The sequence below is a fragment of the Rhinoraja longicauda genome, chromosome 9, assembly GCF_053455715.1.
Source record: "Rhinoraja longicauda isolate Sanriku21f chromosome 9, sRhiLon1.1, whole genome shotgun sequence".
Lineage (NCBI taxonomy): Eukaryota > Metazoa > Chordata > Chondrichthyes > Rajiformes > Arhynchobatidae > Rhinoraja > Rhinoraja longicauda.
In genome coordinates this window covers 26,734,840-26,751,223 of record NC_135961.1, presented here as the reverse complement: position 1 = coordinate 26,751,223, position 16,384 = coordinate 26,734,840, and the positions used below count along the sequence as shown (strand labels likewise).

The 16,384-nt window shown below is 44.7% G+C and overlaps 1 protein-coding gene across 1 annotated transcript in view; it reads right to left on the bottom strand.

Annotated features, from left to right (window-relative positions):
- pigf (phosphatidylinositol glycan anchor biosynthesis, class F) overlaps positions 1 to 16,384 on the bottom strand; it is a 42,905-nt gene that overhangs the window by 24,347 nt on the left and 2,174 nt on the right. The window contains exon 3 of the mRNA XM_078404994.1: positions 11,669 to 11,785. Within this exon, the coding sequence (XP_078261120.1) occupies positions 11,669 to 11,785 (117 nt within the window). The remainder of the gene's footprint in view (positions 1 to 11,668; positions 11,786 to 16,384) is intronic.

The window sequence follows — 16,384 nt, the reverse complement described above, 5'->3', positions numbered from 1 at the left end:
CAAGAACAGCTTTTCCATTGTTGTCATCTCCTGAATGGACCTCTCGCATGCTAAAGATTAATTCCCAATCTACCTTGTTGATTGATGCCTTGCATTATTAATCTGCACTTTCTCCAACACTATATTCTGCATTCTAATTCATTTTCATACTTGCACTACCTCGATATACTTGTGTACAGTATGACTAGCCTTTATAGCTTGCAAAGCTTTCACTGTATCTCGGTACAGGCGACAATAATAAACCGATATATATCAACAATATATATAATTTTTACTAAGGCCAATTAACCTAGAAACCTGCACGTCTTTGGAAAGTGGGATTAAACCGGAGCAACCCCATGTGGTCACAAGGAGAATGTGCAAACTCCTTGCAGACAGCACCCATGGTGAGGTTTGAACCAGGGTCTCCAGTGCTGCAAGGCAACAACTGTACCGCTGAGCTACTGTGAATTATCAACAAGAATACACCAACAATTTCAAAATATTCACCTCGGTCAGCTTTCCATTAAACATCCAGAAAATTTAAAAACCTAATCCACATCTAATCATTATCTCAATTTCTTTCCCACAGTTTTAAATACAAGCTCTAGTCAAGCTTCTCAAATGATAGGTTTTCATTGAAAGTTTTAAAAATCAACTGAATAACTTGAGAAAGAGAAATGGGGAGAAAATTGGCAATGGAACCTCCTTCCAATAATTTATCGTTAAATAATTCCACAAATTCACGAGTTTATAGGATAAATAGGTCGTTCGGCCCATCGAGTCTACTCCGCCATTCAATCATGGCTGATCTCTGCCTCCTAATCCCATTTTCCTGCCTTCTACCCATAACCCTTGACACCCATTCTAATCAAGAATTTGTCTATCTCTGCCTTAAGAAATATCCACTGACTTGGCCTCCACAGCCCTCTGTGGCAATGAGTTCTACAGATGAACTACCATCTGACTAAAGGAGTTCCTCCTCTCCTTGTTAAAAGAGCACTCTTTAATTCTGAGGCTATGACCTCTGGTCCTAGACTCTTCCACCAGTGGAAACATCCTTTCCACGTCCAATCTATCTATGCCTTTCATTATTCCGTAGGTTTCAATGAGGTCCTCCCTCAACCTTCTAAACTCCAGTGAGTAGAGGCCCAGTGCTATCAAACGCTCATCATGTGCTAACCCACTCATTCCTGGAATCATTCTTGTAAATCTCCTCTGGACCCTCTCCAGAGCCAGCACATCCTTCCTCAGATATGGGGCCCAAAATTGCTCACAGTACTCCAAATGTGGCCTGACCAGCGCCTTATAGAACCTCAGCATTACATCTCTGTTTTTGTATTCCAGTCCTCTTGATATAAATGCGAGTATTGAATTTGCCTTCTTTACTACCGATTCGACTTGCCAAATTAACTTTTTGGGAGTCCTGCACCAATAGTCCCAAGTCCTTTTGTACCTCTGATTTCTGGATTCTCTCTCCATTTAGAAAGTAATTTGCGCCTTTCTTCTTATTACCAAAATGCATGACTCCGTACTTTGCTATACTATCCCAAGGTTACAGCATAATACTATCGATAGCCTTTACATTCCTGGACTAGACAGGTATAAAGAAAACCAGACATAAATGACGAGAATTCATGAGACCAGATTCCAGCGCTTTTAAAATTCTCTGCATTTTCTCATGATCTAAATCATTCAAAATTATTTGGATGCTCATCTTTCTATTTTTAGTCTTATTAAATTGAAGTGTGGAAACATTATTTCATGCTCTCTTTCCAACAATGCACCCAAATTTCCTATCCCATCGTCTCATTAACAAAAATAAATTTCTTCTTACAATATTACCATATAAAAATACTCACCTTTAATTTAGTGAAAGCCATAAACCTAGCATCTTGGTAAACTTCAAGAAAGATCAGCACTAACAAGTCCACACAGAGCTATTGCCGCTCCCCTCTCCTGACAACCCGTGAAGGTGTGATGATGAAAACTTCATACTGATGTCCAAAGCACTTGAGCCAACTTCATTTCATCACATCACTCACTTAAATTTATATTTTAAATGCAACTAGGTGGTACAATTCATGTCTACCAAAGACATATTTTGTTAACAAGGAATAATGAAGCCCCCCCCCCCCACATCCTCTACCCTGCCCATCCGAAACCCACCCATCACACCACATCCCTCCGCCACTCCCACCCCATTCAACCTCATTCCACCCCTCCTTCTCACCCCCTACCCCTCCCATCCCCTCCATCCAACTCCTCCCAGCCACCCTCTCCCAACTCAACCTCCTGCCCCCTCCCCTCCAGTCCCCTCCACACCACTCCCACCTCCCCCCTCCTGCCCCCTCTCACTCCTCCCCCCACTCCACTCACTCCCTCCTCACATCCTCGGCCACCCAAATTCCCCCACCCCTTCCCCTCCCCCACCTTGGCTCTGCTAGTTGCTGCTAGTCAGTCAGGAAGTGGTGCGGCTCTCTCGCTGTTCATGTGCATGCCATTATTAACAATGAGCAGCTGTCCTGCAGTGAGAATGGGGCAGCTCAATTGCTCATCTTGGCTCTACTCCCAAGTAAAGCTTCAGTTACTTGGGACTAATAGACTGCTCTTGCCTTGAGCAAAGGAAGCAAGAAGGAAAAATCTGGGATGAAGGATCGCACATGCAGTGAAAATTCCAGCTTCTTTTATACTCCAGCCAAGTACTTTGTTTGCTTTGTAGATTGTAAAACGCAAAGAAAGTTTTAACTCGCTTGATTTTGTGTAGGCAATTTTTCAACAAAAACAGTTATAACTATAAAAAAAAGCGCAAAAGGGCAGGTTTTAAAAATCAGAATATGGCAGACTATTCCCAACAGATGGTGTTCAGACACTCCAGACAAAAGTTTCCATTGCTGAGCCCCTCTCAAATCACTTTCATTGAGCCCATTAGTTAGCCAATAAAACATCACGTACGCAGTGTAATTATGAAGGAGAAAGTATTTGTCTCAATCGAGCATTAGCAATTTTTAAAAGCCAAAAATTAATTGAATATACTTTTTCAGACTGTAGGCAGCAAAGTGAGCACAGTAGCTTAATGGTTACATTACTGTACCAACAGCCAGACACCAGAATAGTTGATACAGAGACACAAGGTCAGATCGGGGGCAGCACAGTGGTGCGGCAGGTAAAGTTGCTGCCTTACAGCACCAGAGACCCTGGTTCAATCCTGATTGCAGATGCTGGCTGAAGGGAGATCACACGTTTTCCCGGTGACTGCGTGGGTTTCCCAGTTGTGCCCCAGTTCCCTCCCGCACTCCAAATCACTCAGGTTTGTGGATTAATTAGCTTTGGTACAATTGTAAATGGTCCCGAGCGTGTAGAATAGTGTTAGTGTACGGGTGCGACTGCTTGTTGGCGTGGACTCGGGAGGCCGAAGGGGCAGTTTCCGCGCAGTATCGCTAAAGTCAAAAGAAAAGTCTAAACCCATTGTGCAGGCTGAGGATTTTAGTTTCAAGTAATTAAATTAATCTGGACCTCTTAATTAAAAAGCTCAATAATAATAACCATGAAGGAAATCTGCCATTCATATCTGGTCTGACTGATAAGCATGTCGAGACCTACCAATGCTGTTGATCCTCAAAGATTCTCCATTCAGGGATAATAAGAGATGGATAACAAATTGTGGCATTGCCAGCTATGTCCTCATCCAGTGAATGAATAAAAAATAAAAGCAAAGAATTTAAAAACAATGTTTATGCTGTGGTCATTTCTGTGTGCAATTTATGCTGTACAAGTCCACAGAAAGAACATATTTTATATCCCTGTGGGCTATACACCCCCTAGTGGCCAAGTTACTGGGAATAAAATCACAAAACAGCCCATTGAGCACAGCGAGACAGTCCTCAGGCAGTGTTGATAAAATGATTCAAAGGGAAAACTAAACCACAACCTTGGATAGTAAAAGCGATTTTTTTTAATTTCTATATATTCACTCCAAACTCTCTCAAATTTTCTCCCATCACTATGCTCAGTTGCCTCACAAACCTGCTGAAATTATTTGTTCAAATGACTCACTGGATAGCCACAAGGATAAAGGATCTCCTGTGGCATTCTGTGCTGCACCTTGGTGGGACCAGTCTGTCGCTGAAGGTGCTCCTTAGGTTGACCAGTGTGTCACGGAGGGGATGAGATGTATTGTCCAAGATGCTTCGCACTTTGAGGAGCATCCTCCTTTCCGAGGAAGGTTTAGAGGAATATGGGCCAAATGCAGGCAAATGGGACCAGCTTAGATGGGCATCTTATTCAGCACAGCTGAAAGGTCCATTTCCGTGCTTACATAAAAAACATTAAAATAATTTAAAATGTGTTGGAGGATTAATAGAATAACAGCTGATGGTCTAGAAAATCTGCTCGTCCAATATTCAATTCCAGACTAACTGTAAATTACTGTAATTTAATTTCCTCACATATGCAACCTGCAATCACATCAGTTATTTTGTGCAATAACTTGTCCAAAGCCCATAAATGTTCCACAATTTCAAAACCAAATGAAATTCCTAATTCGTGTTTCAGCCTTGGTTTCTTCACCATCACACCTTAAGTGTAACTTTATTTAAATCACGGTGACAATCAAACCGATGCTTACGAGAGTTTTTCAAAGCTCCATCTTATCTACTTATTTTGATGACTGGATCCCACCAAAACATTGAAGCATTAATGCCAATGCCAAGATGAGTCCACTTCAAAATCAAAAATGGTCAAAACAATTGTTTGAAATGTATGTGTGCGCATATGGAATTGTGCCCAGACACGAGTTCCCAATAGGGCTGTAATCAGTTCTCAAAGGAACCTCAATCAGTTCAGCAGAGCTTAATTCAGTGTGGTGCCTTTCCTGCACAGCCATCTGAGGATACTCCTACCTTTGTAGCTGCAGCACAAATTGCGACTCACATTGGAGGATTGAGGGCCAACAAGAGAAAGGGAGAGGAAAAGAACACTCAGATTCACGGATTGCTGGAAGGTGGGAAGATTGGTGGAGGGAGGTCGGGAAACTCATCAGAACCACTATTAGGGGAGCATAAAAAAAGTGCTGAAGCTTGGAATATGAAACAAAAGCAGATAACACTGGAGATGCATCAGCAGCATTTATGGCGAGAGAGAAAGGAAAAGCTGGAAGTTGCAGAGATAGAAAACAAAGGAAATGCCTGCATTAGGGTGAGGAGTAAGGTTATCTAAATTGACACGATTATTTTTGGTGCCTTCTAGTTAATCATTGACATGGAAGTGCTTGTGAATAGTCATAAATGAATGAAAGCAGATATGGGGGGAGGTGAAGGTAGAATAACTGGCTGCAACTTCAGAGTGCAGAACATCACAGTTGGTGAAAATGTGAAATGAAAGAAAAGGATAGGAAAAAAAACCCAGCAGCTCAGTTGCAACTGTGCAGAGAGAAAGAAATTGAGATAATATTTCATATGGAGGGGAGGGCCTTGCGTCAGAATTGGCCAGTTGCGACAGAACAGGGAAGAATGGTCATTTGAAGCTGCTGTACATTCAGTCTAGAGAGCTGTAACATATCTAAACAGAAAATTAGGTATGGTTCCTCAAGATTATGTTGGACTGTGTTGGAATGGTGCAAGAGACTACAGACAGGAGGATAGTGTGGGAGTCGAATGGAAAAATAAAACCACTAGCAATTAGAAACTCAATCACACTTAGGGGACCGCGGGGGTGTTGTGCAAGGCAATAATACAATCTGCTTTTGATTTATCCAATGCACCAGAGATCACATCCTAAGCCCAACATGCAATACATTGTGTGGCTGACCTGCAAGTGAATTGATGCGTATTAAATTAGAAGAGCCTGGTGGTTTGTGGCCTGAGTTATTTCCTCCCGGGCCATGATTTACCATTTCAAGAATGTCATAAGTAATTTCACGATTTTGCAAGACACATCAAGGCAAGATATGCACCTCTGAGACACTTATCCAGTTACATGCATCTGCATACATGCACAAATACCAAGACTATCTACATCCCTTCCCTCTTTCAACACTCCATCACCAAATTTCAATCCCCTCTACCTCCCATCGAAGCCAAGCATCCAAAGGTAGGATAATGAAACGGTCACTCAACATTATTAATCTTTTTAATTTATCCTAAACTGCAAGAATTTGTGTGAAGGGCACTTCTATGGGACAAAGGCCCTTGTGAGTTCAGTACCTATCCAGGCTTGAGAAGAGCATCCTCTTCCTCAAAGACAGAGTTGTTATATATATATATATATCTATCCCACTAAACAAGCAGAGGTGACACAAAACCTGTCACGAGCATCAAAATCTGTGTTGCAAATTCCTATACCAGTTTGCTGATGACACTGTGGTGATGGACCTGATATCCGATAACGATGAGAAGGCCTACCGGGAGGAGGTGGCTGATCTGGCACTCTGGTGTCAGGACAACTACCTCCTCTTGAATGTCACAAAAACTAAGGAGCTGATTGTAGACTTTAGAAGGGCTCAACATCCGAGGACGTACACGCCACTGGAGTTAAATGGAATTACTGTGGATAGAGTGAGCAGCTTTAAATACCTGGGTGTCCACATCACAGAGGATCTGACATGGACAACACACATTGCCGTACTGGTGAGTAAGGCAAGACAGCGCCTTTACCACCTCAGACAGTTGAGGAAATTTAGAGTCTCTCTGAGGATCCTTCAGTGCTTCTACTCTGGGGCTGTAGAAAGCATCTTGTCCGGGAACATCACAATCTGGTTTGGGAACAGCTCTGCCCAGGACAGGAAGGCTCTGCGGAGAGTAGTGCATTCGGCTGAACGCACTATGGCAACTACACTCGCCCCCCTGCAGGACCTATACATCAGGAGGTGCAGATCCAGAGCCAGCAACATTATGGGGGACCCCTACCACCCCAGCAACGGACTGTTCCAGCTGCTACGGTCAGGCAAACGCCTCCGCTGTCACGCTGTGAAAACAGAGAGGATGAGACGGAGTTTCTTCCCACAGGCCATCAGGACTGTTAATTTACCGTATTAATTTATTTTTTGTGTTAATTTTTTTTTCTGTTTTGCACAATCTGCAGGCGTTGCCACTTTCATTTCACTGCACATCTTGTATATATGTATGTGGCAAATAAACTTGACTTGATTCTGAAGAAGGGTCTCGACCCGAAAGGTCACCTATTTATTTTCTCCCAAGATGCTGTCTGACCCGCTGAGTTACGCCAGCTTTTTGTGCCTATCTTTGCCATACAGATTTTGTTTAGTTTAGAAACAGCGCAGAAACAGGCCCTTTGACGCACTGAGTGCCAGCTGGCCAGCTATCCCCGCACACTAACACTATCCTACTACGAGGGACATTTACAATATAACCAAAGCCTACAAACCTGTACTTCTTTGGAGTGTGGGAGGAAACCGGAACACCCGGAGAATACCCATGCAGGTCACGGGGAGAACGTACAAACTCCATACAGACAGAACTGTAGTCAGGATTGAACTCGGGTCTCCGGCACTGCAAGACAGCAACTCTACCGCTGCGCAACCGTGCCGCCCTAAACAGTGACACTCTAGACTGAACAGCTTCAGATGACCACCTTGTAAAGGTGTATAACACGACCGCTCTATAAATTCACCTTTTGGCCTATATGTGGTGTAGGAGCCATTTACGCTCAATTTAGTTACTGTCATTGTATTATGGCTATGTTTAATATTTCTAGTTTCTATCTTTTTTGCATGCTTGTGGATGTGATTTGATACGTAATGGGGAGTGTCTACATGGGAGGAGGCTAGCGTAGCCACAGATTGTGGGTCAGTTTAGTCTTGGAGGATGGAGAGAATAGAGTTTTTTACCACGCTCGCGCCAGCCACACTCACAAGGACCACACGGTAAAGACTACACAATTTTTACTGTATTGTTTGAAGAAGAAACAGTTGACAAGACCGAAAAGTTATGAATTACTCTTTTGATTTGTGCTACTTTAATAAAGACCAATTAATCAAGAAACAGCGTTTGGAAGATTCGTTTTTGTTATCTCAGAGTGCGGTGTGTGCGTAAGCTATACCTCCATTCCATCCCCGAGCAGTAATGGCTATCGAAGTTGGACTTTGAGACGGTATAGAAACTGCCATTACATGTGGTAAATGTTTAGTAATTCATTGTTTCCCAAAATTTCAGTGCCCAACCAAGTTGACCGTACTGTTATTCAGAAAGAGGGGATTCTGTAAAGAGCATATTACCGAAATGAATCAAATGCTTTACGTTTATGAATTAATTACTAAACACATCTTTAAAAGTAAAACCCGAGTCCTTACTTCTTTGTGAATTCCAAAAGACAATTGTTTCTGAAACTGGACGTTCCAGTTTCAGAAGAGCTTCAAATACAAATTGCTTGATAACCAACATTAGTTGTGAATCTGACACTGGAAATATGTTAGACTGGTACCATGCATATCGACTGGAGGTGTCCCAAGTTCATGAATCATACGAGCAAAATTAGGCCATTCGGCCAATCTAGTCTACCCTGCCATTCAATCACGGCGATCTACATTTCCCTCTCAATGCCATTCTTCTGCCTTCTCACCATAACATTTAATACTAATCAAGAACCTGTCAATTTCCACTTTAAAAATACCCAAAGATTTGACCTATTTTCCAAAGGTACATCCTTTTATTCTGAAGCTGTGCATTCTGGTCATCGAGTCTTTCAGATGGAAACATTCCCTTCAGCCCAAATGCCCACACGGGCCATCAAGTTCTATCTACATTAGTCCCATCTGCCTGCATTTGGCCCATATCCCTCTAAACCTGTCTGATCGATGTAACAGTCTAAATGTTTTGTAAACGTTCCAATAGTCCCTGCCTCAACTACCTCCTCCGGCAGTTTGTTCCATATACCTACCACACTTTGCGTGCAAAAGTTACCCCTCAGGTTCCAATTAAATCTTTTCCCCCTCACCTTAAACCTATGTTCTCTGGTTCTCGAGGCCCCTACTCTGGGCAAGAGACTTTGTGCATCTACCTGATCTAACCCTCTCATGATTTTGTCCACTTCTGTAAAATCACTCCACATCCTCCTGCGCTCCAAGGAATATTCCTAGCCTGTTCAACCTCTCCCTATAACTGAGGCCCTCGAGTCCTGGCAACATTCCATAAATCTTTTCTGCACCCTTTACAGCTTGCCAACATCATTCCTATAACATGGTGCCCAAAAATGAAAACAAACTAATTGCAGCCTCACCAACGTCTTATACAACAGCAACATGACCTCCCAACTGCTATACTCAAGTGCTCTGACTGATGAAAACCACCCCATCTCCCTGAGCTATCACTTTCAACAAACCATGTACCTATACTCCTAGATTCCTCTGCTCGACAACACTCCCCAGAGCAAGCTCTACCATTCACCATGTAGGTTCTGCCCATGCTATTGGTCCCAAAATGCAACACCTCACATTTCTCTATTAAATTCCATTTATCATTTCTCGGCCCACCTACTCAACCGATCACGATCCTGCTGCAATCTTTAACAACCATCTTCACAATCTACAACACCACCTACTTTTGTGTTATCTGCAAACTTGCTAACCATGGCAAGTACGCTCTCAACCAAATCATTGATATAGATGACAAACAGCAATGGACCCAGGACCAGACCCTGACACACACCACTAGTCACAGGACTCCAGTCTGAAAAGCAACCTTCCACCATCACCCTCCGATTCCTTCCATGAAGCCAATTTCTCCTTGAATCCCATAGGATCTAAGCTTCCAGAGCAGCCTACATGTGGAACCTTGTCAAATGCCATACTAAAATCCATGTATACAACGTCTACAGCACTGCCTTCGTCTACCTTTTTGGTCACATCCTCAAAAAACTCAGATTCATGAGACACATCCTCCACACAGAGGTACAAAATCATGTTGACTACCCCTAATCTGCCCTTGTCCATCTAAGCCCAGGTATATCCTATCCCTCAGAATAATCTCTCGTAACTCCGACCACAGATGTTAAGCTTACTGGCCTGTAGTTCCCAGCCTTTTTCCTGCAGCCCTTCTTGAACAGAGGCACGACACTCCCCTCCCTCCAGTTTTCAGGTACTTCGCCTGTATTAAACGACGATTCAAATCTCTGCAAGGGCCCCTGCAATTTCCTCTCTAGGTTCCCACAGTGTCCTTGGATATATCTGATCAGGCCCAGGAGATTTGTCTATCTTCGTACATGTCAGGATATTCAGCACATCTCCGACCATTAAACTGACTGCTCGTAACACACTTTCAGTGACTACCTCAAGATCCCCCAGTCTTTCTCCACAGTAAAAACAGAGGAGATATACTTGTTGAGGACCTTGCCCATCTCCTGTGGCTCGACACAGAGGTGATCACTTTGATTCCTAGACTCTCCCACGGTTGGAAACATCCTTTCCACATCCAGGCCTTTTACTATTTGATAAATTTCAATGAGGTCCTCCTCGTCCTTCTAAACTCCAGCAAGTCGAGGCACAGACTTGTCAAGCACTCAACATACATTAACCTAGTCATCCCCAGGATCATTCTTGTAAACTTCCTCTGAACCTTCTCCAACACCAGCACATCCGTCCCTATGGGGCCCAAAACTACTCACAATACCCCAAATGCAGTCTGACCAGTATCTTAGAAAGCCTCAGCATTACATCCCCGTTTTTATTTTCATATCCCGGTTTTATTTTCTGACTAATTTTCTGACCGTGCAGAAATGATTGCAAGCCCAGTTACTTGGATTACATTACCTATTGAAAAATAGTGCTATCTAATTTCTCTGAACATATCAATAAAATTTAGATCAGCCAAGTGAGATGTACTACATTTCTGTACTTTTCAATACTGGATTTATTCTTAATTCTTTCCAGACCTATAACATCTAAAAATAATCTCATTCTATCTCATTAACTGCTGCATGTTAATGTTACTGAAGCCCTCTTTTATGTTATTACTGTGTCTATTGTTAGAAGGAGACACATCCAGACATATAAAGTGAAGAGGAGTCTGGATGGAGCAGATAGTGGGAGGTAGTTCTCTTTGTTGCAGGTCTTCCACAGCTTTAAGGGCAAATGAATGGAGAATGAAATGGATAAAAATGTTTACATAGCATGTGGATGGAATATGGACTTGCAGATATGGTGGAGGCAGGTCCCATTGTGTAAAATGCATTAAAATGCAGCAAATAAAATTTTGCATGCATATGGAGAAAAGACCATTTGGAGAAGAAAATTGCTTTGGCAGAGCACCACTGTGAACATTATGTGTAGTCTGAAGAAGGGTCTCGACCTGAAACGTCACCCATTCCTTCTCTCCTGAGATGCTGCCTGACCTGCTGAGTTACTCCAGCATTTTGTGAATAAATACAGTGAACATTATGGTCTGAATGACCTCATTCCCCAATTCGTTGAGTGTACATAGATCTGTGTTATGGAAACTAGTTTGATTATTCAGATAGACACAAAGTGCTGGAGTAAATCAGCGGGTCAGGCAGCATCCCTGCAGAAAAAGGATGGGTGACATTTCGGGTTGGGACCCTTCTTCAGACTGAAAGAGGGGAGGGAACTGGAGGTTAGAAATGATTATTCAGATTATTGGTGAAACAGTGCCTGTGGAATGTAAAATAATCACACCGGCCACGATGAAAGCTAATCAATTCTACACACTTTGTTGCTTACCCGTTTTTACTGAAGACACGTATCCACACCTGCACATTGGGTCCCCGCACACATAGGCATCGGAATGTTGTGAAGGTAGACAATAGAACAGCAAATAGAAAGGTCTCCTTGAAGGATCTGTAAAATGCAAAATTTTGCAATGACAACACTAGTTTATGTTTGGTGACTTCATAAGATCATAAGTGAAAGGAGCAGAATTAGGTCATTCAGCTCACCGTCTACGCCATTCAATCATGGTTGATCTGTCTCTCCCTCCTAATTCTCCCTCCCTCCCCCCATTCTCCTGCCTTCTCCCCACCTCTGACACCTGTACTAATCAAGAATCTATCTATTTCTGCCTTAAAAATATCCATTGACTTGGCCTCCACAGCCTTCTGTGGCAAAGAATTCCACAGATGCACCACCCTCTGACTAAAGAAATTCCTCCTCATCTCCTTCCTAAAAGAACATCCTTTAATTCTGAGGCTATGACTTCCGGTGCTTGACTCTCCCACTAGTGGAAACATCCTCTCCACATCCACTCTATCCAAGCCTTTCACTATTCTGTACGTTTCAATGAGGTCCCCCCTCTTTCTTCTAAACTCTCGCGAGTACAGGCCCCGTGCACTTCATGTGTTTATCAACCTATTTCTTATTACTCCCAAGCCAGAGCTCCTGAACTGCAGAATCTCCCACGCCATGCCCTGAACTGCAGAATCAGCCAAGGAAGAGGGGCTGGAGAGCCAGGGTCCTGGACAGGCTGAGGCTGCGAGCTCACCGACCCCCACTCCCTAGCTTACTGCTGGCCAACGTACAGTCCCTGGACAAACTGAGGGAATTGAGGGCTCGGGTCTCCTTCTAGCAAGACACCAGGGAAATAAACATCATCTGCCTCACAGAAACCTGGTTGTCGGCATGGGTCCCGGATCAAACCGGGTTCTCCTTACATCGAGTGGACAGGGGGAGGGGACTTTCGGGGAAGAACGGGGCGGAGGAGTGTGTTTATTTGTGAACATCTTATGGGTGCAATCAAAGAAACATCCAGACTCTGAAAACCTTCTGCTCCCCCAATCTGGAATACGTCACACTGCTTTGCCGGCCTTTCTGGTTATTCCGGGGGGTTTACAGCCGTTATTGCCATGGCTGTTTATATTCTCCCACCCCCCCGGGCGAACACAGAGCAGGCACAGCGGGAACTGTACAAGGCCATCAGCACGCAGGAAACCACACACCCGGACGCTGCCTTCATCACCGCGGGGGACTTCAACAGCGCCAACCTGAGAGAAGTCCTCCCAAAACTCCACCAACACTGCCTCCTGCCCCACGCGCAGAGACCGCATACTGGATCACTGCTACACCACCTTCCGCCATGGCTACAAGGCCGCCTCCCGCCCACCACTGGGCAAATCAGACCCCTCCTCCACCTGCTCCTTTCCGCCTATAGGCGGAGGCTCAAACGGGAAGCCCCCACCTCTAGGTCAGTTCAAAGCTGGACAGACCAAGCAGACTTCACACTTCAGGACTGTTTAGATCAGGTGGACTGGGAGATTTTCCAGGCAGCTTCGAACGGTAACATCGACGAGTACACAGACACAGTCACCGGGTTCATCCGGAAATGCGTGGAGGACGTTGTTCCGACCAAATGGGTCCGGATGTTTCCAAACCGGAAGCCCTGGATTGGCGGTGATGTCCGCGCAGCTCTACAGGCTCAGACCGCAGCATTCAACTCAGGCTCCGCGGAGGACTACAAAAGGACCCGGTACGATCTGAGGAGCCCAATTAGAAGGGCCAAAAGATACTCCAGCGAGAGGGTAGAAGCCAACCTCACCTCTAGCAACCCAAGGCACCTCTGGCAGGGTCTTTGGACCAGAACAGATTACAAAGACCCCCCCACACCACAGCTTTCCTCCCAGACAAGCTAAACCACTTCTACGCTCGGTTTGAGAGGAACCACCCCGACCCCACACCGCTGAGGACCACATCCCGACCATCACAGAGGACAACGTGCGCCGGTCACTCGAGTCAACCCACGCGTCCTGAAGGCATGTGCAAGTCAGCTAGCGGGGGGTGTTCACTGACATTTTTAACCTCTCCCTTTTCCCAAGATCCGTCCCTACCTGTCTGAAAACCTCCAACGTCATCCCCATACCCAAGCACAACAAACTCACCACCCTCAACAACTGGCGACCCATAGCATTGGCATCCATCATCAGTAAATGCTTTGAGAGCTAATCAAGGACATAATCTGCTCTTCACCACCCAACAACCTGGACCCCTGCCAATTTGCCAACAGATCAACAGACAACGCCATCGCCCACACCCTTCGCACTGCCCTCACCCACCTGGACAAGAGGGACACGGTTGTTAGGATGCTGTTCATACACTACAGTTCAGCATACAACAAAATTGTGCCCTCGAAGCACGTCGGCAAGCTTCTGGATCTGGGGCTGGACCCAGGCCTGTGCACCTGGATCCTGGATTTCCTGAAGGGCCGACCCCAGGTTGTGAGGATCGGAGACCACACCTCCACAGCCCTCATACCCTTGACATCGGCACACCTCAGGGGTGTGTCCTCAGCCCCCTCCTTTATCCCTGTACTGTGGGGACCCATGTCTGTGTAGCCCGACATGACAACAACACCATCGTCAAGTTCACGGATGACACTAGTCGTGGATCTGATCACCAACGGGGACGAGTCGGCCTACAGAAAGAGGGTAGTAGCCCTGACACAGTGGTTCCAGGTCAACAACCTCTCTCTCAACGTCGACAAGACCTCGACAAGGAGGTGATCATCTACAGGAAGGGGGGGGGGGGGGGCACAAGACCAAGGCGGTGATCGTCTACACACCCCCCCCCCCCCCCCCAATCAACATCAACAGTGTTGCGGTGGACAGCTTCAAGTTCCTCAGTGTCCACATCACAGAGGACCTGACCTCGACCACCCACATTTCCACCATCACAAAAAAGGTGTAACAGAGCCTCTTCAACCTCAGGCGACTGAAGAAATTTGGCCAGAACCCCCAGGTCCTCAGGGATTTCTACAGAGGCACGGTGGTGAGCATCCTGACAGGCTGTATCTCCACCTGGCTCGGCAGCTGCACCAGCCTCACCCAAAGGGCCTTGCAGAGAGTGGTGCGGATGGCCCAGCACATTTCTGGGTGCGAGCTGCCCTCCCTCCGGGATAACTACTCCAGGCGGTGCGTTGGAAAAGCCCTGAGGATCATCAAAGACCTCAGCCACCTGGACCACGGTCTATTCTGCCAGCTGCCCTCAGACCAAAGAGTGAGAACTGTTGGAACAATTATAGTTAATAAGGCATTTGGGATCATGGGCTCCTTTATAGAATACGTGAGCGAGCGAGTTTAGTTGAATCTTTCAAAAACACTGGCAAGGCTTGTTCACCATACTCTTGAAAATATGTTAAAATCACAGAGACGGCACAGAAAAGAATGACCTGTATAGCTCCATTCTTTATATCAGATTGGAAAGGTTGGATTGGTTCTCTTCGGAGCAATTTAGTTTGAGAGATTTAATAAATGGTGCACAAGATTATGATGTGTCTAGTCAAGGTAAATGGAGAGGTCATGCTTCCCATTAACATTGTACTCAGTTAAAGTGAAAGGCAAAGGATATGATATGAAGAAATTTATTTCAAGAATAGTGAAAAACTAGAACTCACTGCCTGCAAGCATAGTTGGATTGGAGCCAGAGCTTTTTAAAGAAAACTAGATTTTAAAAAAAACTGTACAGGGTGGAGAGTAAAGAGCAAGAGAATGGAATTGAATGGATTAATCTAAAGGAACTGGCATGGGTATGGTGGGCTGAATGGCTTTGAGAATCAATGCTATTAGCTGATATAGTTAATTAGAAATATTGATATTTTGTTGTAGATGGTTTCTTTTGTTGTTGTCTTAGCTAATATAAAATGAATGCTTATTTTAAATAGAAAGCAATAAGATGGATGTTTGTGGCAGAAATGTTATCATTGGGAATGGAATGTGTTTGTCCCTCTAGGAGTGATAGGGAGTAGACAGAGGCGTATAGGGGTTCTTTGTTCCAGTGCCATAGTGAGGCCCGCCGGAAATTGGAGGAGCAGCACCTCATATTTCGCCTGGGCAGTTTGCGGCCCGGTGGTATGAACGTCGACTTCTCCAACTTCAGATAGCTCCTCTGTCCCTCCCTTCCCCTCCTCCTTCCCAGATCTCCCTCTATCTTCCTGTCTCCACCTATATCCTTCCTTTGTCCCACCCCCGACATCAGTCTGAAGAAGGGTCTCGACCCGAAACGTCACCCATTCCTTCTCTCCCGAGATGCTGCCTGACCTGCTGAGTTACTCCAGCATTTTGTGAATAAATCGCTTTGTTCTTAGATTACTCCCTTGTTTGATAGTGTTAGCTTGTGAATTAAAACAGTTAGAGCAAGGTCGTGCAGCTGCGAGATTGCTCGTATATAGTAGATTAAAAGTTTCTTTCTCAATAACTCCGTATATGGGTGCGTGTGAAAGTAGGAAAAGTTTCGAATCCACTCTAGGTGAATTGATGTGTTTCCCCGAAAGCATGTGACCTATATTAATGGTTTGGTTTCTGGGCATGTGACCTGTATTAATGATTTAGTTTTCTCTGTAACCATGGGAATTGTATTAGAATTGTAATTGGTCATTGATTTCTTTTCTGTCACACCCCTTTTTCCTTTCTGTATAAAAAGTAAACAATCGTGGAAAAGTTGTTCTTCCCCTCT